Source organism: Osmerus eperlanus, chromosome 2, assembly GCF_963692335.1.
Source record: "Osmerus eperlanus chromosome 2, fOsmEpe2.1, whole genome shotgun sequence".
Classification (NCBI taxonomy): Eukaryota; Metazoa; Chordata; class Actinopteri; order Osmeriformes; family Osmeridae; genus Osmerus; species Osmerus eperlanus.
In genome coordinates, this window is record NC_085019.1 from 7,539,179 (window position 1) to 7,561,997 (window position 22,819).

Sequence of the window (22,819 nt, forward strand, 5' to 3'; positions counted from 1 at the left end):
ACTCGACTCCCATGTTGGCCTGCTTGACCTCGGCATTCCTGCACGCACACCAGTGTTACTTAGAAAGAAACATTTCAGCAGGACCTCACTTACTCAGAAACATCTTGATGCCTGATCCCATCTGTTCTTTAATAAATCAATTGATCACAATTGGATATATGTTTTAGTATTAAGCATTACACATTTGATGTACTTGACGTAGTGATTGGTATAGCAGCATTGATTAGCAGTATAGTTATCATTCCTTCACAGTGCCTAGCCTCTTACTGACATCACAGCACATCACTGGTTGTGGGGTATGTGACTGGAAATACATCTAACATGCTAACGCATCTGGCGTGTGCTAAATGACAAAAAATATCCGACGCCATCACCCAGGTGTGCCAATCACTGGAACGAGACAAAAACATTTTCAACTTCTCACTACAGTGCTTAACCAGCCATTAGATACACATACAAATAGGGCCAAATAAATTACTGACGCAATCGGAATTTACATGTCATCTTCAATGCGCCGTATTCACTCGTAGAGGAACCTGGTTTGTTTTGCTTTTTCCTCCGTTGTACCGAACTCGTACCGAACCGTGATGTCTGAACCGCGGTATGAACCGAACCGTGACTTCAGTGTACCGTTCCACCCCTACCTACCACAGATGACTCTGGATGGACCTCCTAACTGGTTGAAACAGTTTGGCGCTATGAAATGTGGGAAAGAAATTGCTGCTTAGTATTTAGGCCATCGGTTGTATTTAGGAAAATTCAGAAAGTGTGTGAGGTTGGGTTGTTACACAGTTGTCAACCTGAGATTAAACTGGCATAGACTAGATGACATCTGTTCTGTAATCTACAGTTTACATACTATTCAAACATGTGACTTCTGAAATTACATTTACATTTAGTCATTTAGCAGACGCTCTTATCCAGAGCGACTTACAGTAATAACAGGAACATTCCCCAGAGGCAAGTAGGGTGAAGTGCCTTGCCCAAGGACACAACGTCGAAATGCAATACCACCTACATCCACCGGGGCCGTTGCTTCAAGCCGAGGGGCGAGGGGTGGGGGCGGGGGCTTGGTCTCAAGTCGGACAAAAAGTCTAACCAGAATTCACTGTTTCAAGTCAGCCGCCTGCAGCCGGCTGCAGCGCTGCATGAAGTCAGTCCATGTCGAACGCACCTATTAACATCCATATAAGTAGGGTTGCCACCCGGCCACCCCCCTTTTGGACTGATTCGCTGGACCGTCATATCCTCCCATATCCAAATAAGGGCCTCCCATGTGTTCCCTGATTTCGTTTTCACTTTAGAAAAGTAGCCTAGCAGATCACGTAATTAACAAAATACATTTCCTGCTATTTACTTCTGCGTTGACTGGATTGCGTAAACGTGTATGATGGTTAACGGGATAGTAGGATTGTTCAGTTGGATAATTGTGGTAACAGGTAGGAATGGGATTATCTCGTGTTGGACTCGAAATTGAAAGTAGGCTACCAAGAAAAGCAAATTGATCGTAATTTAAAATCGACTCATACCGACCAAATATGTAGACCTACAGTTTAACAGAAATGTAAGAGGGTGGGGTTTTCCCAGACCCATTGAGCACGAGTAACACAATACAAACAGGCCGAATTTATTCATGAGGGAATTCATTTAATTCCTGATTTCCTCCAGGTTGTTGTCAAATTATGTATGTTCGAAAACTAATGTATCCGTCCGTTACGCCGTTCGTCTCGAGATGATCCTGCTTTGAAGCAATTTTATGTGATTTTCCGTAGGTTAATGTTAGAGTAATGTGTGGTCCAATGGACAAGCGAAAGTGTATGTTACGCTTCCTTAAAATTGCTTGTAAAATGTAATCCAAAGGAGCAGACTTGATTAAAGGTCTTATATGTTTATTAAAAAGAGAGAGAACAGAACACTTAATACAGAAAATATACAGAATGTCGTGCAGACCATTTTTTCTAACATGTATTTTCAACTTTGATCTACAGGTGGACTTACACATACTGTCTCTCATCTGGAGATGAACCCTTCCAGATTGGTGGTGAGGTATGGAGACTCAGTTTCAGTCAACTGCAGTACATCAGTAGCAGACCCTGAAGGCATGGGCTGGGAATCATCTGAGGGAGCCACAGGCTTGATTGAAGACGTCACATGGGTCATGTGGACAGTAGAGAGCTTGGAAGACTGGGATGGAAGTCCAAAGTGCTTCGTCAATCTCAAGAATGGAGTTCAGCATGTGGAGACACTTGAGGTCACTCTATACCGTGAGTATTTTCTGGCAAGAACCACAGTCCCTTGTGTAACAGAAAGGAAACAAATGTGTCCTGATGTGCATACTCTATCTGTAGTAAGGTAATTGTCCTATTTCACTGGAGAGGGGTTTGATTGGTGTAATACAACATTTGTATTGTGCACCCAATGTTACATGCCCAATTCTGGTCTAGTAATGAGGTTGACAAATGTTTCTTTGTGACTCAAATGTATTTACAGATCTTCCAGACGTTGTGTCCATCTCTCCTCTGAACCACACTGGACCAATGGTGGAAGGGACAGAGTACCAGCTGCAGTGTGACGTCCTCAATGTTGCTCCTGTCCGGAACCTCACTGTGACCTGGTACAAAGGAAATGAAACCATAAAGACACACTCTTATAGTGACCAGCATAAGACACCGGTGAATAAGTCATCTATCCTCACCATCACCCCAAGTAGAGAAGATGACGGAGCACTGTACAGATGTGAAGCTCAGCTGAACCTGGGACCAGAGGGACCACATCCTTCTCCTGTTAATACATCAGAACATCATAATATCTTAGTGCACTGTGAGTATTTCATAATCCTGGGGGGTATTCCAGAAAGCAGTTCATGTGACATACCCGGGTAAGTTAACTCCCCAGCAGACACCCAGCGTTGTAGCAACATTGCCAGTAGGTTGCTGCAACATTGTGAATCAGCTGGTGGGTTAATTTACCCGGTTATGTTGCATAACCTGCTTTCTGGAATACCCCCCTGATGTTTCAGTTAATGTTGAAAATGGCTTCTTCCATGTTAACTTTGTCGTCATCTGAGTAAAACAAAATATTTACACTTGCCCCCCTAGACCCACCAGTCTTCCTCAGTTCCAGCACCAAGACCTTTGAACTTAGAAACGGGGATGAAGTCACTTTTAACTGCACTGCCACAGGAAACCCTGCCCCTGTGTACAGCTGGCAGACCCCACAACCCCAGGAAAATGTGGGGGATCAACCTCTTTTTACCTCATCCTCACTGCTCCCAGGAACCTACAATTGCACTGCCTCTAATGATATAGGCAAACAAACCAAGCTGTTCATCATGAAGCGCAAAGGTAAGGAAGGGACAGTTTTATTCACTTTACAAGATAGTCTGCCTTAGTCCCCCTCCTCCTCAGTAGTATTACTAACAGTACTATTCTAATCACACGTGGCTCCTGTTTTTGTTGTTTTATCAGGTAGTAGCTCTGGGACCACTGCTGGAATTGTGATGGCTTTGCTGGCTCTTGTTGCTCTAGTGTCTGTGTGCATGGTGTATCAAAAACAGAGAAGCACTCTGGTTACTGGCACTGGTATTGCAGGGCCACAACCTTATCCAAGGCTTAGGCAGACTGGGACATAACCCCCATTAACCACACCCCTTTTCCCTACAGAGGATCGCACAACATTCTGGGCTATTATTGGATCAATGTTGGGCCTGGCACTGGTGATCACCATTACATATGCAATCTTCAAATGCAAAGCGGGTCCAGATTCTATCATATGAACAGCTCTGTCTGGAGAGTTGAGGAATGCCTCATCAAACACTCGGAATCAAAATAATGCAAGTATTTTTTAATATGATGCTAGCTTTAACCCTGCACATCTTTGAAATTGAACATTTATTGTTAAAGGTAGGGCCGGTAGTGTTGTTGAGACACTCTTTTTGTGATATTTGTGTGCTGAAAAAAAGTTCACATCCTGATAGCAACTAATAAATCTAAAGGTTTGAGAGTAAAATTGAAATAAACCCGATATCTGTGGGCGTCGCAAGACTGTAATAAACACGACCAATCGTTTAGCTTGGACCGAACTTAATGATTGAAGGGTTTTGGGCCAAATGCAATGCTTGTACCTACCTCCCAGCAGTATCAGCCAGCATGTTCAAGTGTTTTTGGGGAGTGGCTTTGAAGGGAGGGGGTGGGATATTTTAGTAGTTTGAATTATGTCAAATTCAAGTCAAAATTGCTACATTTGCTAAACATACCAATCCTACCTTTTTAAATCAGTGTTCTTTGTGCCAGATAAGTGAGTTGACAGTAACATTTATGCATTTTAGCAGACGCTTTTATCCAAAGCGACTTCCAAGAGACAGTTCAATTGCTTTTTCCCTGGCAATGTTTTTAGTGTTCAATTTCTCTAATCTCAAACCAACTAATCTCAAACACTGAGGGTTCTTTTCCATGACAGGACCTGACTACTTGCCTTTTTTGGTTTTCCATCAGGCAGATCTGTTGTTTTGTTTTTGTGTATTCTTCTGGACTACCTCCTATAGAGGAGCGGGCTAAGGCAATACCGAACAGTGATGTGAAAATACTGCAGACTGCTGGCTGGTCATAGAAATTGCAACATGGGCCATTCTGCACAAACCTGCCGTTTAAAAATGGCTAAGCTACTATTGCTGCATTTTTTTTTAAATTCATTGGACTACCCAATTAAATGGCAACCAACAAAACAATGCCATAGTCAATTGAGGAGGTGCAGGTACTGCTCTGTTTGGTTGCCAACAAAAATGATCCAGTGAGATCCAGCACATTTAAGACAACTTCACAGCAGTTTCATGACCAGCTACATTGGGGGGTACTATCTGCAGTGGAAAACCAAGTACCTGGTACCAAAAGCAAATCAAGTTTAGCCGGTACCAAAACCCAAAAGGGCCTTTATTTACATTTCACCCTGAACCCTCTACTAAATCCATAGATTTTTTGAGGGCATAGGAATATTAATAATAAGAGTGTGGTGGTATACTGCCCAGTGCCCATACTTATATGAATATTTCAAACTTTAAGTCCATCTTCTTGCAAATGTTGGCCTCTAACGCTATCCACTATATGTACTGGACATGGGTAGGGAAGCTTTATGAGTGTGATTTTTTAAATATGATTTAAATGTGTGAAAATGCTATATTGATGCTCAAGGATCATTAGGGATGCACTATACTATACTATACACTAGGTGCTTGTCTGTTGTTCTAACCCATGACGTGCATTATCATTTAAAACTGTCTTTTTAACGTAATTTTTTTTCATCAGTTGTCTCATGTAATTGTGGTTTTACTCCTTGTTTTTCTTTACTAAATAGATGATGTATTTTTATGTTCAAAGTTTCAAGTTCTTAAAAACAACTGGTGCAAATATAAATGTATTTTTTCTATGTACATCAGACAGCATTTTCTGTTCAATTTCATTCAACTATCAAGCCAGCCATGTATGTTTAGAGGGAGAATGCTAATTAAGTAAGTACGTTTTAGTGTGCCATGTTCTGCTGTCTTTTGTAGGCCTTGTTGGACCTTTCTCTCATTGTCTATCCAGCTTACATCACCCCAGCCCCAACACTGCCATACTAATCAGTACAGAACAAAGTGAATGTAAAGTAAACCATGAAAGTCCCTTTGTTTTCCTGTCTATGGTGGCCCCTATAATGACCTCCTTTTCAAAACTTTTGTAATTTGTTGTCTGTGTTCATTTCCTTCCAAATGGGTTTATCATAAAAACTGTATGGGCTGACTGTTGCTATAACAACCTGGCAGTAAAAATATTCAGGGCAGCTTGCCAGCACAGTGCTGAAAAATGTCATTTTAGCCACAGAGGAACAAACTGGGAAAAAGATGGTGGAGTGAACTGACACTGTACAACGGATCTACAGTTGTGTTTCCTATGTACTGGAATGAGCATAATAGGACCAAGTCATGTTTCGCTGTGGCTGCTATAGGCTTACATTCTTCTAACAGTATGAGGCCCGCAGATTAACGCCGGACAAACATAATCTAGTTTTTACAAAAACAAAAGCCTGCAAGCCAAAAAGTTAGAGAGTTCTCATTGCAACAGCATTCCACAATAGATCATTGTGAACAGAACAATCTAATTAATTAATGTGAAAATTAGGGCCATGTGGCATCCCTGGTAAATTAAATGCCCCTTTCTCAGTATCCGATTGCACTATGTTGACCATTCACGCTGCTCATTATTCTTATTTTTATATATATTTTATATTTAAATTGTTGTATTCTTAGATTGTTTAGTTCTTAGAAATAGTTAAACTTTTGTACTTTTACTTAATATAAGATCTGTATATGTTTAGTGTTTTGCACCTCCCTGCCACAGTAAATTCCGTGTTTGTATAACATACATGGCGAATAAACCGAATTCTGATTCTTAGTCTTGCAAAAAAAAACCTTTGGCGGTTCAATTGTTATGAGGTCAATTAAATATGAATTTAGTTGTTAAAATAACTTAACTGACTTGATTGTGTAAAGGTGGCAGTTGGTTACCTTCAGAGTGGCATATGAATACTGTCAATATCCACCCCCCTCCTGTTAACTCCCCCTCGGGGCCCTTAAGCCGAAAGAAGGAATGAGGATTCAATCGGTGAGGGAGGGCTTTTGTTGGACCACTTTAGGGTTGCCTAGCAGGACACAAGGAATTCCACTGGCTTTTCAACGTGGACCATTGTGGACCTAAAAAATAAAGTCTAACGATGGAAAACAACTTTCTGAAATGGATCCTAACATTTTGCATGTTCTATGCGGGTAAGATGTTTCTAGTTGTACTACCGATTGGCTAGTGAAATTACGTAATAGATGTATTCCTCGATCACAAACGCAAAAACATTTGTGTGTGTCAAAGCTAATGTTAGCGTAATTATAAGCCTGCATAACCTATAAAACTGAAAAAGGATGCGCTGCCTAATATTTCATTTTCATTCGGTGTGACTTGCACTACTACCAGCACCATGCTTGTAGTGCAAGCGATTCCAATAGGCTAGTGATGTCCAGACGAAACACCTACACCTGTTGCCTAATTTGAACAGTATCCATCATTTGTTTATAGTTTGTAAATACAACACAACTCATCGAAGGAATCAGGTTTTGATATGTATGATGAGTATGTTGATCATAATACTTCTATCCATGTCTCAGTGTCTGGTGAGGGGTGCTCTCTGGAGATAAAGCCATCAAGGGTGGTGGTGAGGTTTGGAGAGCCTGTATCAGTAACCTGTGAAGCCTCTCGTCCAGTACGTGTTCTGGGCTGGGAGTCAGCTATCGGTGCAGCACATACCCAGCAAGACCTTGCTGTCCATTGGCGGGTAGACAGTCTGATTGATTGGATTGAAGAACCGATTTGCTATGGAGTCTTCTTCACTGCTCCCAGACAGTGTGAGGAAAAGCTCAACCTCATCCTCTACAGTGAGTCAACAATGCCTTAACAAATGTTGATATGTAGTTGGGACTGTAATTTCCAAAAGTAGCAAATGTATTCAGTGCTACGCACAGGCATGTGTATAAAGCTTGACGCAGGATTTATCTTCCTCAGAGACCCCAGACAGTGTCTCCATCAGCTCTGTGAACCACACTGGGCCTATGTTAGAGGGGAAAGAGTACCAGCTGCTCTGCGAAGTCCAGAACATTGCTCCTGTTCAGTACCTCACCCTACGGTGGTACAGAGGGCAGACTGAAGTTTATACCCACTCATTTTCGGACCTCACTCCTACCTCACCTGTTCAAGTATCATCTATTCTCTTGGTTACACCCAGTGTAATTGATGATGGAACTCAGTACAGGTGTGTGGCAGAACTGGACCTGGGACCAGAGGGGCCACAAACTCCCCCGACTGTGACATCAGAACCTCTCAACTTGTCTGTGCTTTGTGAGTCTGTTGGTGACATTTTATATTTTGTTGTTGTCACCATTCAGATTTCCCACGTAGATAGCGTTTCATGTGCACCCATACTTTCTCCGTAGACACCCCAGCCTTCATCAGTCCCAAGCCTGAGACCTTTGTCCTTGGAGAGGGCAATGAGGTCACTTTTAACTGCACTGCCACAGGAAACCCTGCCCCTGTGTACAGCTGGCAGACCTCACAACCCCAGGAAAATATGGGGGATCAACCTCTTTTTACCTCCTCCTCAGTACTCCCAGGGACCTACACTTGCACTGCCTCTAATAAACTGGGCAAGAGGAGTAAGCAGTTCATCGTGACGACAAAGTCTAATGGTAGGACAACACAGTAAAGTGCAACAGGATTTTAATTCTGAACACATTCAGCAGATTTGTTAAAGCCTTGGTCTTGTTTTGATCTGCTTAGGTATTTAATGCAAGTGATCTCTGAAGGGTGCAAAAACACAGATTGACGGCATCATCAATGTAAGTTAGGTTGGGTAGGTCCATGGAACTTTGCCTGAATAACTTTAGAGATTTGAGTGTAAACAGATTTAATTTTTCCTGCTTACTGTCCCCTCACAGCTGTGAAAACGTCCATCTGCCAGAGCATCTCATGGAGACAGAGATCAACTTCACATTTAAAGGGCTCATTCAATAGTTTGTCGTAATGTATGATAGTTGAATATTGCTGTTATTACAATGTTATATGTAGTGTGTGGTCCCTCTCACCTCAGTGTTCGACTCAAGTAGTAGTGCATAGTCATTTTAGGCACTTGTCAAATAATATCATAACCTATTTTGCTTACTGAATAATACTAATAAAAATGGCGGCTATAATTATTTCTTGTTACACTGTAATGACCAATTCAACTCTTGATTTGAACAGAAATTTCCCTGTTGCTATCTGGTAAATATGGCACGTCGAGAGTGTCAGGAGACGGATTTTACTTTCCTTTGGCATCTTTTATTCTGACCAATGTTTACTGCGTGTAATGCAACTTTAAGTTGAATGCGATAAGCCAATCAAATTAAAAGAAGAAGAAACGTCGAGTAATACGTACGCCGTGATTTTACGTAGTGACGTAAATGGGAAAACTTGAAACGTTTCCTGTGTTGTGTTTTGCGTTAGAGCTAAATGGTTAGCTGCACACCAGTTTACTGCTCAGTTTTGTCCGTGAGAAGGAAAGTACTGTAACCTATTCATTTAGGCTTGCATACGATATTACTATCGATAGGTCGATACCATTTGGTATCTTAATCTTTAACTATCTGTAAAGTGTGACTTTTAGACTGGTGAAAAGGAGCTAGGTATTTTAGCCACCATGTCGAGAATTGACTACAGCGCATGGGACCACATTGAGGTCTCCGATGATGAAGACGATACTCATCCCAACATCGATACGCCCAGCCTTTTCAGATGGCGACATCAGGTAACGTTAGGTAGTAATATTGACTATAGAGATTACTGTAAAGTTAAAAATCATACCTCCTCCAGACCATAGCGACCTAGCTAGCTATCTTTAAATGAGATTACGGCGTTTAGATTAGCTCGTTACTAGCGTTCTAGAACCATCTAGCTAGCCGACGAGCGAGCTAGCTACTTTATCGATTGTACTATTAACTTGCTTATGATATGTTGTCACTAATTAATACGGCTTGCTAAAAAAACAAAATCCAGCACTAGCTACATAATTATACATTTGGCGATAGCTTGATTCCACTACCAAATTATAAGGCTATATTCATGTGAGATGTTATTTCTTCCTTTTGCTACAGGCGCGTGTTGAAAGAATGGATCAGTTTCAGGCGAAGGGTGAGGAGATGCAGAAAGGTCTGACGGAGTGCAAACGCAAGCTGGCAGAAGCACAGAAGAAGATGAGGGATATGTCCATCTCGGCTACAGATGATGCCAAAGCTGATCTGAGCAAGGCACAGGCAGAGGAGAAGAAGCTGAAGAAGGAAGAGAGGGACTGGGAAAAGAAAGTTGAGGAGTATCGGCAAGAAGAGAAGAAAATGCCATGGAACGTGGACACACTTAGCACGGAGGGCTTTAGCAAGGCGAGGCTTGATTCTGATTCCTGACGCTCATTCTGTACAATTCTGGTGATCAATTATCATTTGTGATACCCCTTTTCCCCACAATTTCACTGTCTGTTGCTCACTCCCTATGTGTACCCTCAGAGCTTTGTCAATTCTAAACCTGACGTATCAGAGGAGACAGAGGAGCAGAAAGAGCAGAAGCACAAGACATTTGTGGAGAAGTATGAAAAAGAGATTAAACACTTTGGTGAGAATCCGTACCCCATGTCCCTGCTTTTTTTTTTTTTGGGGATGTTGGATGGGTGTCAATGTTTTTTTTTCTTTTCCAGGTATGTTGCGACGCTGGGATGACAGCCAGAAGTACCTATCAGACAACTCTCACTTGGTGTGTGAGGAAACTGCAAACTACCTGGTCATCAGGTGCATTGACCTGGAGGTTGAAGAGGTAAGGACTACACTGTACAATGCTCCTTAGTGATGGAGTTAAATCCACAATCAAACTATTTCTGTCTGTTTATTTGGCCTGAGTGATTTGTATGTTTCCTTAGGCAAGGTTCTCTGTTGTCTATTTTCCACCTGCAGAAACATGCCTTGATGGAGCAAGTGGCCCACCAGACCATAGTCATGCAGTTTATCCTGGAACTTGCAAAAAGTCTTAAGGTGGACCCCCGTGGTTGCTTCCGCCAGTTCTTTGCCAAAATAAAGGTGTGTGTCAGAAAATTCTCAATTATATCTGACTAAAGTGCATATGAGATGTTTTTGTACACTTGGTATAACCAAAGTATAACAAAATTTCAATGTTTCAGACCGCAGACCAACAGTATCAGGATGCTTTCAATGATGAGTTGGAATCATTTAAGGAGCGGGTTCGTACTAGAGCAAAGATTCGCATTGAGAAGGCTTTGAAGGAGTATGAGGAGGAGGAGAGGCAGAAACGCCTTGGGCCTGGAGGAATAGACCCTGTAGAGGTGTATGAGTCCCTGCCCGAGGTAAGTGCACCGCTGCCCTTAGGTTTACCAGAACCATTCTGCCCCATTCATTCACACTGCATTCGGTTCTGAGCAAAGGGTAGATACAAGAGACTCCACTCTACTTGCAGGAGATGAAGAAATGCTTTGATGACAAGGACATTCAGATGTTGCAGACTGTTATCAGCAAAATGGACCCAACGGTAAGATACAAAGGGGAGGATGAATGCAGTATTTATAATCCTGAGTTCATTTTTAGAATGGCCAATTAATGGCTCCTCTTTATGGTGATCAGTGATACACTGTGATTCAAAGTGAAAATATTAATTCCTGGGGTGTGTATGGTGTGTTTTTTGTGAGAACGGACTAGGTACTAGGGTTACAGCCTGTGTGAATTCCAATAGTGGATTTAAAAACACCCCCTCCTCTAGTGTTATCATGTCGACTGTGAAAGGTCTTCAATAAAGGCATATAAAATGTACTTATACAATTTTTAAAAGAATAGAAGCTTTCAAAGATGGTTGTCATTCTTAACAAACAACATTCAAAGTGGCATTCATTATGTGATTCCCAACGTAAAGGAGGCAAAGGCCCACATGAAGAGATGCATAGACTCTGGGCTCTGGGTCCCCAACTCGAGGACAGACGATGGAGATGACAAGGAAGAAGAGGGTACTTACGAGGAGTTGAAACAAGATGTGGAAGAAAACAAGACTGAATGACCAACCGTGACTTAATGATATTGTTACATTGAATATTTTCAATGTAACATCGTATGTACTCACCCAAACTATTGCTAACGCTACACCCAATGTTTCTCATTTGTGGTTCGAGCTTTGAAACAATGCAACTTTTTCCTGTTTACCCTCCTCAAGCTAAATGATTAAAAATAGTTCTACGATATTGCAGTCATTCATCACTTGCTTTCTTTCTTTGCTTTATTCTTGTTTGGGCTTGAGTAAATACACATTTATATGCTTGTCTCAACACACTCAATTTTAATTTTATTTGTATAGCCCTTTTTACAATCAATGTTGCAGAGGGCTTCACATATGCTCATAGAGCTGTACCTAAGCCTACCCAAAACCCTCATTCTGTGTGTGAGTCTATCATGTTTATGTTTTGGTTGTAGTTATCAGAGATATGTAATGATTTCTACTGTTCTGATACTTTAACCCGGGTTATGCATGTGTAGAAAAAGGAAATGTGTGAGCTACTTGTCCAGATATCACAATACCTAATAAACAGTATCTTGAAAACTGTCTTATGTTTCATAAATTCAATTCTGAACTTTTTCATGAATGGGTTAAAGTTTATCAGTGGTAAATGTGAAGGTTAAACGTCTATTCTGCCTTTTATTGGACCACTAGGTGTCAACTTTCACCATATTGATAAGTCTTCTTAATTCATATTTGTAAGTACGTGTATTTTGCTTAATAAGAATTTTAAGTTGCATAGGAAGTCATGCACATATATTGTGGATTTTTATTGCAGTTCGCACTTGGCCTTTAAATAGCCTACCTACCATATGGTTCAAGGGGAGTGGCCCCAGCTTTTCCTCATACAGTAGACTACGCCACTGGAATGCGTAAGCGTGGTAGAAATACGCATCACTGTTATTAAGACAGTGGATATCGTTTCTTGTTACAGCTTTGTTTGGTATTTCATATCCGAATTTAAACATCTAAATGGTAAGACACTTACGAATACACATTTGAAAGAAATACGCTATCTTTGGCAGGATTTAATCAGGAAACGAGAGCTAAACTCATAGGAAATACAGTACTTATTATATTTAATGTAAGTAATACTCCTAAGATCCTAATTGAGTAAACTTGTATCCAAAATGATCCGCTAAACGTTGAAATATTGTTTACTATCACTTGTTCTACAGCACTGGTTCTACAGCTGTGTTTACCTAAAAGCTTAATACCCGGAAGGCCTTGTTAGAATATGTATCGGGAAGCATGTGCATAGCACAACTGTATATAAAGAAGGCATAGCCTAACGGGGAAGACAATAATTGAGTGTTCAATGTAATTTATCAGGTGTTTACATTACATTTACATTTATTCATTTAGCAGACGCTTTTATCCAAAGCGACTTCCAAGAGAGAGCTTTACAAAGTGCCATAGGTCACTGATCATAACAACGAGATAGCCACAAAACATTGCGAGTAGCCAAAACATGAAGCACACATTGTGAACAACCAAAATAAGTGCCAAAGGGAAGAACCATAAGAGCATGTAGTTAAACAAGTTACAATTAAACAACATGAGCTGCTATAAGTGCAAGTGTACCTGTGGAAAAACACACAAAGGTGTGTAAAGTTGTTGTCGAAAGTATCATTCCTTTCATTAATTGAATACAAACAAATAAAATGGTCTACATCAGAATTTTTGTGTGTTGCCATCAGTAAGGAAAATATACAAAGCGAACTTCCTTCTTTACTTCAAAATTCCACCTTCCACCTGTAGGATCACAAGCATAGACATGTCTATGATCACAAGCATAGACATGTATATATGTCTATGATCACAAGTACTAATGAATCTAATGCTTCCAGTCTTGTGTCCTTGTGCTGTCATAGTGATAAATTGCCAATAATGTATCGGCGTGGGCGCTTCAAGAGTATCAAGGCAGCGGACTCCACTGGCCATTGTGAGCCCCCTCAGAGTCGCGGTATCCATGTCTACCTCTTCTGGACCAAGGAAGGCGCGCGTTATATGTCCCACACAGACTGCGAGGTCACAGATGAGGATCTGTGCATCTCTGCAGCCCAGGCTGTTGGTGAGAATTGTTGTTGAAAAACAGTTTTGTGCTGTATGTAAAAATGTAACCAGGGTTCGAATTACGGGGCGATTGGGGGGGTTTGACCCCCCCCTAATTAAGACTGGGACGGTGGACTGGGGGGGTCGATACATTTATATATCGTTCTTACCTGTAATCGTAAATATCAATTTACGCCCTGGAGAAAAAGTTGACCCCCCCGATTTTCATTTTATAATTCGCACTCTGAATGTAACCAAAGATGATTTTGGCTGCATGAAAAATCTTAATTTATTTGTGTTATATTCTCCAATGGGTGTTGCTGGTAATGTGTGTTGTGAGCCTCTTTCACAGCTGTGTAACCTTAAACCAAACTGTCCTCCTGCCCAATAGGGATCACTCCATTGTGTCATGCTCTGTTTGCCCTGTATGATCCCACATCCCTCTGCTGGTTTAGCCCAAACCACATCTTTAACCCAGAGGAAACCTCAGGCCTTGTGCTTCACTATCGTATGAGGTTAGTGTTTGTAAGAGTCCAAACTGTATTAAGACTCTGTACAATCATTTATCCCATGGTGCCCATAACAATGCTTGAAAGGAAATTCTCTTCCGTAGATTTTATTTTAGGAACTGGCATGGGCTTAATGAGCAGGAACCTACGGTACAGCGCTATGCTCCACGGTCAGGTGAACAGGGCCGCACATCTCTGCTTGAAATGACCTCCCTGGAATATCTGTTCGCTCAGGTGTGTTCATTTGATTTCGTACAGAGCCTTACTGTTGTGTTGTGACAGTCTCAGGACTGCAAACTCCGAGACTGAGTGACTTGAGAAACCTTTCTGGAGAGAGATTGGGACTCAGGATGTTGGGTTGTTGGTATTGTCAATCTCATGACGAGCTGGTTCTGGATCTCCAGAACTCTTGGGTTGTGGTTTTTGTGTGGTTCACATTAGTTGCAACCCTATGACATAAACCCACTTAACTCCAATTCTTACTTGTTGCACAGACTTACGATCTGCCATCTGTTTCATTTGCTGCAGGCAAAGTATGATTTTGTGAATGATGTAGCTCCAATGGAGGAAGCCCAGGGAGAGGAGGAACTGAGTCGTTTTAAGAATGAGAGTTTGGGGATGGCTGTGCTTCAACTCTCTCATCAGGCTCTGCAAACAGACTCAACCTTACAAGAGGTGACCAAGTCTATCAGGTAATGACATACTTGTATGTGGAAATATCAGTGTGGCTTGAAGCAGGTCCTGTTACTGGTGGCAAGCTTTACATTATTGAGTACAATTCATTGGAAATATTGTAGCCTTCATTTGAACTCATTTTCCACAGCTTCCTGCAGTGCATTCCAAGATCCTTCTCCAGGCATATTGCCAAGGACAACTTCCTGACCAAGATCCGTATCCAGCATGTGTTCTCTGACTTTGTGAGAACCTTCCAGAAGCACACTGTTGGCATTGGCCGGCTAGGCTCTCAGGAGGTCATGTATAAGTACATCTCCACACTGGAGTATCTGGCCCCTCGCTTTGGCACAGAGACCTTTGCTGTGTCCCACCTGGAGCTGCGTGAGTACGATGATGGGAGTGGCTCCTACCTCAACTCCACCTATGCTCAGGGTGCCACTCCAGACAGCTTTCGTGCTGAGGTCACGCATGAGATCATGGTGTCTGGTTGTAAGGGAATTCAGTGGAGGAAGGCTTCAGTGCAAAAGGTTTGTGTCTGTGTGAGAGTGAGAATGTGTCTTGAGACTGTCTTGGCTTTTTGTGGGGTTTTTTAAAATGCGTGTTCTACCTCATGTTTCTCTAATAGGCACAGGCCAACAGTTACCTTGGGAATGACTACTTGGAGAACAGAAAGAAAATTAAGCCGCAGCCATGCCAACAGGATGTCAGCTCTCTCGATAAATGGACCCTTTTCTGTGACTTCCCTGAAATCTCCCATGTTGCCATCACTGGAGACTGCATCTGCATCAGCAAACAAGACAACCACTCCATGGTCAGAGCACCTGCTACATCGTTTGTCAAGTACCTTGCAATCCACTCCCTTTACTCTCTACGTCACTTTAGACTTAGACTGACGGTATTCCTATTTCCATGGTGTGTGTCTGTGCACGTGTGTGTGAGATAGCAGTGACATCCTGTACGTTTTGTGAATGGAAGAGATCTGCCTGTGACACGTGGTACTGTAGGGAAGTGGGAGAGGCGTGTAGGTTCTAATGGTGGTATGCGTGTTTGTATATGAGGATGTAGGAGGTGCAGATGAAGTCTAGCCTGGAGGCTCGCTCCCTCGTCTCCCTCCTGGATGGGTACTTCCGCCTGACGGCAGACGCCCACCACTACCTATGTCATGAGGTGGCTCCACCCAGAGTGGTGCTGAATGCCACGAATGGCATCCATGGACCTATGCAGTGAGTCTTACTCTTGGCCTTTCTTTTCCTCGGTTCGTATTGTCTGTTTTTCCCTCACTCACTGTGCTTTTTCAGTGATGACTTTGTGCTGATGAGGCTAAGGAAGGAGGCAGTGGAAGAGGGACCCTTCCTGGTGCGCTGGAGTGTTATTGACTACCATTGCATTATACTGGTTGTTCTCAACAGGAGTCAGGTAAGTTTTAAAGTGCACTCGTACTGTCAGGGCCGTGATTTAAGTGTGGGGAAAACTCACGTGATTTGGATGAGACTGTATTTGTGTCTTTTTTCCCTGGCATCACACAGAACGGCGAAGGTTCCATCCACAAACAGTTCCGGATTCACCAGAAGGGCGGTGTGTTTTCTCTGGAGGGCTGGGACAAGGAGTTCTCCTGTGTAAAGGAGCTTACAGACAGCTTGAAGACATTCGTACTGAAGTCAGGCACAGACAATTTCTCGGTCAAGAAGGGCTGTCCACCCCGGCCTGGAGGTTGGTTTTATGTGTGGCTGAAATGCTTGTGTACTTTGTGTGATAGTTGTTCCTCTTAATGTCAGTGTTGTTGCTGTTTTCTGGTTTGCCTGTGTCGAAATGAAGGTGTATGTGTGTGTGTGTGTTGTAGACTTGTCCAATCTGTTAGTGAAGAGGCCAGGGGCAGATTTCTCGGTCCAGCCAGACTCTGTGACCCTCGACCTGACCCAGCTGCGCTTTTATCCAATCAAAGACAAGGAGATCACACGGGTGACAGAACCGCTTTTACTTTTACACCTTTCTCACCACCCTCATCTGAGCATCTGTTTCACTACAAATATCCCTCTGACTAGATTCTACCTTAGGGGTTATTGCTCTTAATGTTGAGTTTGGTTCTGTAACGTTTCTCTGTAATGTTTCGGCCGTGAACAGGAGCACCATTTGGGACGGGGCACAAGAACCAATATCTATTCTGGACGTCTGCTGGTCAGGGACGGAGGGGAGGATGAAGAGGAGGAGGAGTGGAACAACAACAACATCAACAATGATCGCAAAGGGATCAGTGTGGTTCTCAAGATCCTGGATCAAAGCCACAAAGACAAAGCATTAGTGAGTTCCCATGATCCTAGGCATACCCAAACACTTATCGGATTTGTAGTTCTCTGTCACTGTCTCTGGTTTGCTAGCCTTTCTGAGTGTTCAGATCTTGAGAGGTACAAATGAAGTGTATAGTAATGTGAAGCTGGTAAAATGTACACACATATTCTAAATGTTCCTGTAACTTTTCCTATTTGTCTTTCCTAGGCATTCTTTGAGACAGCAAGCTTCATGAGTCAGGTGTCCCACAGTCATCTTGTCTTTGTTCATGGAGTTTCTGTGAAAGGATCAGAGAGTAAGTGGAACGTCACTTTTTATCTCACTTCCTCGTTCTGTCTAACTTCTCTTCTAGCATTTTCACTTCCCTTTCACATTGTCAGTTTATAGGTAAACTATGATAAAAGGAACTGCTGGTTGATATAAAACCTCTATATGTGACATAATACATGTGTCTTGTGTCATGTCAGTGATTGTTGATAATTGACCTCTTCACAGACATCATGGTGGAGGAGTTTGTGGAGTTTGGGCCTCTGGATGTGTTCCTACGTAGGGAGAAAGCACTGGTTACTCCTCAGTGGAAATTCACTGTTGCCAAACAGCTGGCCAGTGCCCTCAGCTACATTGTAAGTTGACCCCTGACCTCATCATGTGGCAACAGAGACCGTCCCATTGCCACCAATGCTTTCAAAACCTATTCTTTGACCTATTTGAACCCTCAGTTCTGTAGCTGTTGAGTTGCATGTGCTCTGTATCCTATGATGAACACCTATTCCTTTCGCAGGAGTCCAAACGCCTGGTTCATGGAAATGTCTGTGCCAAGAACATTCTGGTGGCTCGTCGTGGTCTTGAGGATGGCACCTCTCCTTTTATCAAACTGAGTGATCCTGGCATTTCTGTCACTGCCCTTTCCAGAGAAGGTTGGTACTGCCAATAACCTACCCTCATTACTTCTTATCGTAGGACTGTACATGAATGTAATGATTAAATGTAATTGTGTCAATTTGTTCATTTTACACATTAACATAGTTTCCTTGTTACACTGCCTTATTTATCTTATTTGACTTCCTGATGTTCTCTATCTTACTTCCTGTTGTCTCATAACACCATATCAGCACAAATTGAACAGTTTAAAGGTGTTATAACATGCCCTACATTTTTCATGTTCTACATGTAATGACTGGTTTGACTGTCTTCAATACAGAGCGCCTGGAGCGGATCCCATGGATTGCCCCAGAGTGTGTGCCGAACGGGGCCCCCCTTGGTATCGCTGCAGACCAGTGGAGCTTTGGGGCCACACTGCTGGAGATCTGCAACAACGGTGACCTGCCCATGAGTCGCAGCACGCTGTCTGAGGTGGGGCCTGGTCTGTCGCCTCCTCTTGGCTTGCACCCACTGTTCCTGGCCTCTCATTTTCAATGTCACTCCTTTTGACCCCCCCCGCCCCCCCCCCCCGATCTCTCACCTTGACAGAAAGAGCGTTTCTACGAAACACAGAAGCGCCTCACCGAGCCTTCCTCTCAGGAGCTGGCCAGCTTCATCAGCATGTGTTTGACATATGTACCCGTGGAGAGGCCATCCTTCCGCATCGTGCTCCGTGAGCTCACGGAGTTACAGAACAAAAGTAGGTCCTCTCCTCGCCCTCGGACTCCTCTCCTCCCTTTTTCTATCTCTTCCAATGGATGGTTATGTCCGTAGTGTCAGTGAGTTGACGACCTTGTCTGTCCAGATCCAGACATATCCCCCAGTGAGTCTCTGCCAGATGCCGACCCCAGTGTTTTCCACAAACGCCACCTGAGAAAGATGCGGGACCTAGGAGAGGTCAGTACGTGCCCCAACGTGTCCGTTTGCCCTAGTTATTGCAAGTGTACCACTCACTTGTGTGATCTTCTGATATACCTTATCAGATCACAGAATTATTTCAATGTACACTGGAATCCAAGTCCAGAGGAACACTTTCCTACTTATAGTCATACAAGAATAGTAAAAAATAATAATTACAAAGTGATGTAAGCTCAATGTCTCCCCCTGGAGTCAATAGAGGGAGAAACTATATTTCACACATCTCTCTTGACAAATGCTTTGTATCTATGCTTTGTCTCCAGGGTCACTTTGGGAAGGTGATGCTGTATGTGTACGACCCTGCCAATGACGGGACAGGAGAGTGGGTGGCAGTGAAGACTTTGAAGCATGAAGGAGGTGGACATCTCCATGAAAGTTGGATAAAGGAGATCAAGATCCTGAGGTCCCTCTACCACAACAACATAGTAAAGTACAAGGGCTGTTGTTCGGAACTCGGTAAGAGCTGCCTAGATGTGGCCCTGCGTTTCATCCACCAGCAACCATCATGCAATATGCTGTCAGCACCCATATGTTTTGTTTTCATGTGAAAGAATAATAGGAGTGGCATTATAGTGGGGTTCGGTGTGTGTAAAGGAATGTTTTGGCTCCCTGCAGGAGGGCAGGTATTGCAGCTGATCATGGAGTACCTCCCCCTTGGCAGTCTCAAAGAGTACCTTCCGAAACAGCGCTTGGGTGTGGCACACAGCCTTCTCTTCGCCCAGCAGATCTGCCAGGTTAGTTCTGCCCCATCGGACACTATAGAGGTTGAATATGGATACATACGTGCGTGAAATAATTTGTCAATGAAGGATGATCTTAATGCCCCGCATCTTAACCTCTAATGCTGGGTACACACCACAAGATAATCGGGCTGATTTTGGTCCGATTTACCCCTTCCGACAAACCTAGGTAATGTCCCGATTATCTACAGATTATTTTATCAGATTTTCCCTTGGTGTGAGGTGTGTTTAGGGTGACCGAACTTGCTCAGAAGATTGTCGGAGCCGCCTCGAATGCGAATGTTGAATATTTACGATCAGAAAATCCAGATGTGTGGGGGGAACCCCGTTGACAAACACCACACACTTTAGGAGCAAAACGGTTGAATCTAGGATTTTTTTGTCCTCATGTTTGCGGTCTCTCACATTTTGAAAATCTGAAAAGATAAAAAAAATATTTTAGTGTGTACCCAGCCTAACTTATATCTTCTTTCTCTCTCCTGAACATCCCTTTGTCCTCTTCTATCAAGGGGATGGATTACTTACACTCTAAGAGGTACATACACCGAGATTTGGCTGCACGGAATGTTCTGGTGGAGAATGAGGGTTTGGTGAAGATTGGGGACTTTGGCTTGACCAAGTACATCCCTGAGGGAGAGGTTTACTACCGTGTACGGGAGGATGGGGACAGTCCGGTGTTCTGGTGAGTTCTGTAGGATTTGGGACGGTCCAGAGTGGGAGCTGATCCAAGGCTCTGTTACCTGTGGGATTTGACATTTTTGTCTTCTGTTTTTTGCAGGTATGCACTTGAGTGTCTCAAGGAGAGCAAGTTTTCCTTCTCCTCTGACATTTGGTCTTTTGGTGTGACGCTCTATGAGATACTGACCCGCTGTGAATATCATCAGAATCCCCCAACAGTATGACATCCTCAGCCTTTTCTCATTGACTGTCTTAATCTTTGATGTAGAGAGACAATCTACCTATGTAGGGTGTGTGTTCAAGTTATGAATGTATATTTTTATATCCTTTCTGTAGAAGTTCTCAAAAATGATGGGAAATGAAGACGGACCAATGACACCAATGGTGTTGATAAAACTTCTCGAGAGAAACAGGAGGTTGCCCGCCCCACGTGACTGTCCTCATGAGGTAAAACGACCATTTTGAACTCCCAATGTTTCTGTTGGTCTCATGTACTTTATGCAGCCCTAATGCCTCTCTTTCCTCAGGTTTACATGTTGATGGAGCGCTGTTGGGATGTTGACCCCTCTCGACGTCCATCTTTTCAATCTCTCATTGAGAGTATTGAAGCCATTCGGCGGACATATGAATTTCAGCCCAATGTTCGTTTGGCCCAAATAAGTCAGTAATGACTAAACCACTTGGGACTTAACCTCTCTCTATACCTCAGACATTTGCTATCTAAGACTTTAACCCTTGTGTTATCTTCGGGTCATTCTGACCCATCAGTCATTGTGACCCACCGTCGTATTGCGACAAATTTACCTCATACAAAAACAAAGTGAAGCATTTTCTTTTAACTGTCGGGCTGTCTCAGACCCCCCACATTGGAATGGTTAAAAGAAAATTATTTGTATTTGTTTTTGTATTGGGTAAAATTGGGTAAACACAACGATGGTTCGTTATGAACCTTTGGGTCATGTGACCCGAAGGCAGCACGAGGGTTAAGTAATTTCTTGAACTTTTGTATTCTTCAGTGTCTTCTGTGGTCGGGGCTGTTTAATAGGTTTAAATAGATTTATGAAATTTCAATAAATTACTGATATAGGAATACTTGGATTAAACAAATATTAGTTTATACAATGATAATCTGTCTGTACTATTGCCAAAGATAATGAATATTGCCATTCATGAATGCATAGACTAGGCCTACAATAAACAATACCACTTTTATTCAGTAAATTGCACTGTTGGTGTTTACAGTTTTAGCTTTATATATTTGCCATAGTCTGTATGTCCGTTATGATTGCTTGATCTTGTGATGTACAAAATAGTCATCTTAAATAAACTTGATCACATTTTCCACAGCAAAATGTCAAGTTAACACTCCACAACACTACTTTATTTTAGTTGATAGTTAGCCCATAAATATTTGGACAGTGACAGTTTTCATAATTGTTGCTCTGTATGCCACCACAATGGACTTTAACTGCATATCGGTTATTTTATTTCAAGTCCAGCCTTTCCGCTTTAATTCAAGGGGTTCAACAAAAATATTGTAAAAAACTTTTAGGAATTGCAACCATTTGAACCATATGAATAGCAATGCTAATAAAGTTACACAATGGGGTGTGAGAACCATCAAGGAGAGTCCGTCCAGAAACTCCAGACTTTAGCATATGAGAGGTGGAGGCAGGTTGACACCCACCCTTACAGGCTTAAAGTAATTAGACAAATTAACAATCATAAATAAAATGTTTAATACTTTGGTCGAGAATCCTTGGCAGGCAATGACTACTTGAAGTCTGGAACACATGGACATCACCAAACGTTGGGTTTACCCATTTGTGATGCTTTGCCAGGCCTTTACTGCAGCTGTCTTCAGTTGTTTGTTTGTGGGACTTCCTGCCCTTAAGTTGTCTTCAGCAAATGAAATGCATGCTCGATCGGATTGAGATCAGGTGATTGACCATTGCAGAATATTCCACTTTGTTGCCTTAAAACTCATTTTGCAGTATGTTTAATACTGCTTTCGCAGTATGTTTTGGGTCCATCTGTGTCCATTTTGTCCACCCAATTAACTGTGCTGAATTTGATAGAATCTGTGCAGACAATTTCTCTATATACACTTTCCATCCAGCTGATTCTGTGTTATCAATAAACACTAATGTCCCAGTACCATTGGAAGCCATGCCATCACACTGCCTCCACCGTGTTTTATAGATGATGTGGTATGCTTCAGATCATGAGCTGTTCTAAGTCTTCTCCATACTTTTTTCTTCCCATCCTTCTGGTACAGGGAGATCTTAGTTTCATCTGGCTTTTTTTTGGCAAAGTCTAATCTGGCCCGTATTCTTGAGACTTATGAATGGTTTGCGACTTGTGGTAAACCCTCTATTTGCTCGTG

General features: G+C 42.5%; 4 protein-coding genes across 4 annotated transcripts; all 4 read left to right on the top strand.

Moving 5' to 3' along the window:
* The first annotated feature begins 1,305 nt into the window (after window positions 1-1,305).
* Window positions 1,306-5,711, top strand: LOC134010826 (hemicentin-2-like). Its single transcript, XM_062450112.1, has 5 exons — window positions 1,306-1,439; window positions 1,989-2,264; window positions 2,491-2,820; window positions 3,099-3,344; window positions 3,468-5,711. Exons 1-5 carry the CDS (start codon window positions 1,388-1,390, stop codon window positions 3,629-3,631), a joined length of 1,068 nt encoding a protein of 355 aa, XP_062306096.1. The 5' UTR covers window positions 1,306-1,387; the 3' UTR covers window positions 3,632-5,711.
* A 154-nt stretch (window positions 5,712-5,865) lies between these two features.
* On the top strand, window positions 5,866-8,977 carry LOC134010837 (synaptogenesis protein syg-2-like). Its single transcript, XM_062450123.1, has 6 exons — window positions 5,866-6,796; window positions 7,187-7,453; window positions 7,581-7,913; window positions 8,009-8,260; window positions 8,352-8,410; window positions 8,510-8,977. Exons 1-5 carry the CDS (start codon window positions 6,745-6,747, stop codon window positions 8,357-8,359), a joined length of 912 nt encoding a protein of 303 aa, XP_062306107.1. The 5' UTR covers window positions 5,866-6,744; the 3' UTR covers window positions 8,360-8,410; window positions 8,510-8,977.
* Window positions 8,978-9,082: 105 nt separating this feature from the next.
* On the top strand, window positions 9,083-12,198 carry cdc37 (cell division cycle 37 homolog (S. cerevisiae)). The gene is made up of 8 exons (XM_062450101.1): window positions 9,083-9,357; window positions 9,704-9,985; window positions 10,109-10,214; window positions 10,297-10,412; window positions 10,550-10,672; window positions 10,774-10,956; window positions 11,067-11,138; window positions 11,517-12,198. Exons 1-8 carry the CDS (start codon window positions 9,250-9,252, stop codon window positions 11,655-11,657), a joined length of 1,131 nt encoding a protein of 376 aa, XP_062306085.1. The 5' UTR covers window positions 9,083-9,249; the 3' UTR covers window positions 11,658-12,198.
* Window positions 12,199-12,476: 278 nt separating this feature from the next.
* Window positions 12,477-21,659, top strand: tyk2 (tyrosine kinase 2). Its single transcript, XM_062450131.1, has 25 exons — window positions 12,477-12,626; window positions 13,526-13,725; window positions 14,098-14,221; window positions 14,320-14,449; window positions 14,744-14,907; window positions 15,039-15,417; window positions 15,516-15,701; window positions 15,956-16,113; window positions 16,189-16,306; window positions 16,417-16,600; window positions 16,731-16,849; window positions 17,012-17,188; window positions 17,384-17,471; window positions 17,672-17,799; window positions 17,958-18,093; window positions 18,378-18,529; window positions 18,647-18,797; window positions 18,903-18,994; window positions 19,279-19,471; window positions 19,631-19,749; window positions 20,265-20,437; window positions 20,534-20,651; window positions 20,770-20,880; window positions 20,961-21,161; window positions 21,417-21,659. Exons 2-24 carry the CDS (start codon window positions 13,542-13,544, stop codon window positions 21,099-21,101), a joined length of 3,525 nt encoding a protein of 1,174 aa, XP_062306115.1. The 5' UTR covers window positions 12,477-12,626; window positions 13,526-13,541; the 3' UTR covers window positions 21,102-21,161; window positions 21,417-21,659.
* The last annotated feature ends 1,160 nt before the right edge of the window (window positions 21,660-22,819 follow it).

Excerpts from the sequence above, each read along its gene's own strand:
- LOC134010837 (XM_062450123.1), top strand. The coding sequence starts at position 6,745 with ATGGAAAACAACTTTCTGAAATGGATCCTAACATTTTGCATGTTCTAT. Across the intron at positions 6,797-7,186 it reads ATTTTGCATGTTCTATGCGG|TGTCTGGTGAGGGGTGCTCT; the intron begins GTAAGATGTTTC and ends TCCATGTCTCAG. Across the intron at positions 7,914-8,008 it reads TCTCAACTTGTCTGTGCTTT|ACACCCCAGCCTTCATCAGT; the intron begins GTGAGTCTGTTG and ends CTTTCTCCGTAG.
- cdc37 (XM_062450101.1), top strand. The coding sequence starts at position 9,250 with ATGTCGAGAATTGACTACAGCGCATGGGACCACATTGAGGTCTCCGAT. Across the intron at positions 9,358-9,703 it reads TTTTCAGATGGCGACATCAG|GCGCGTGTTGAAAGAATGGA; the intron begins GTAACGTTAGGT and ends CTTTTGCTACAG. Across the intron at positions 10,957-11,066 it reads TGTATGAGTCCCTGCCCGAG|GAGATGAAGAAATGCTTTGA; the intron begins GTAAGTGCACCG and ends CTCTACTTGCAG.
- tyk2 (XM_062450131.1), top strand. The coding sequence starts at position 13,542 with ATGTATCGGCGTGGGCGCTTCAAGAGTATCAAGGCAGCGGACTCCACT. Across the intron at positions 17,189-17,383 it reads GCCACAAAGACAAAGCATTA|GCATTCTTTGAGACAGCAAG; the intron begins GTGAGTTCCCAT and ends TGTCTTTCCTAG. Across the intron at positions 20,438-20,533 it reads GGGGACAGTCCGGTGTTCTG|GTATGCACTTGAGTGTCTCA; the intron begins GTGAGTTCTGTA and ends TGTTTTTTGCAG.
- LOC134010826 (XM_062450112.1), top strand. The coding sequence starts at position 1,388 with ATGATGGTTAACGGGATAGTAGGATTGTTCAGTTGGATAATTGTGGTA. Across the intron at positions 2,821-3,098 it reads TCATAATATCTTAGTGCACT|ACCCACCAGTCTTCCTCAGT; the intron begins GTGAGTATTTCA and ends TTGCCCCCCTAG. Across the intron at positions 3,345-3,467 it reads GTTCATCATGAAGCGCAAAG|GTAGTAGCTCTGGGACCACT; the intron begins GTAAGGAAGGGA and ends TTGTTTTATCAG.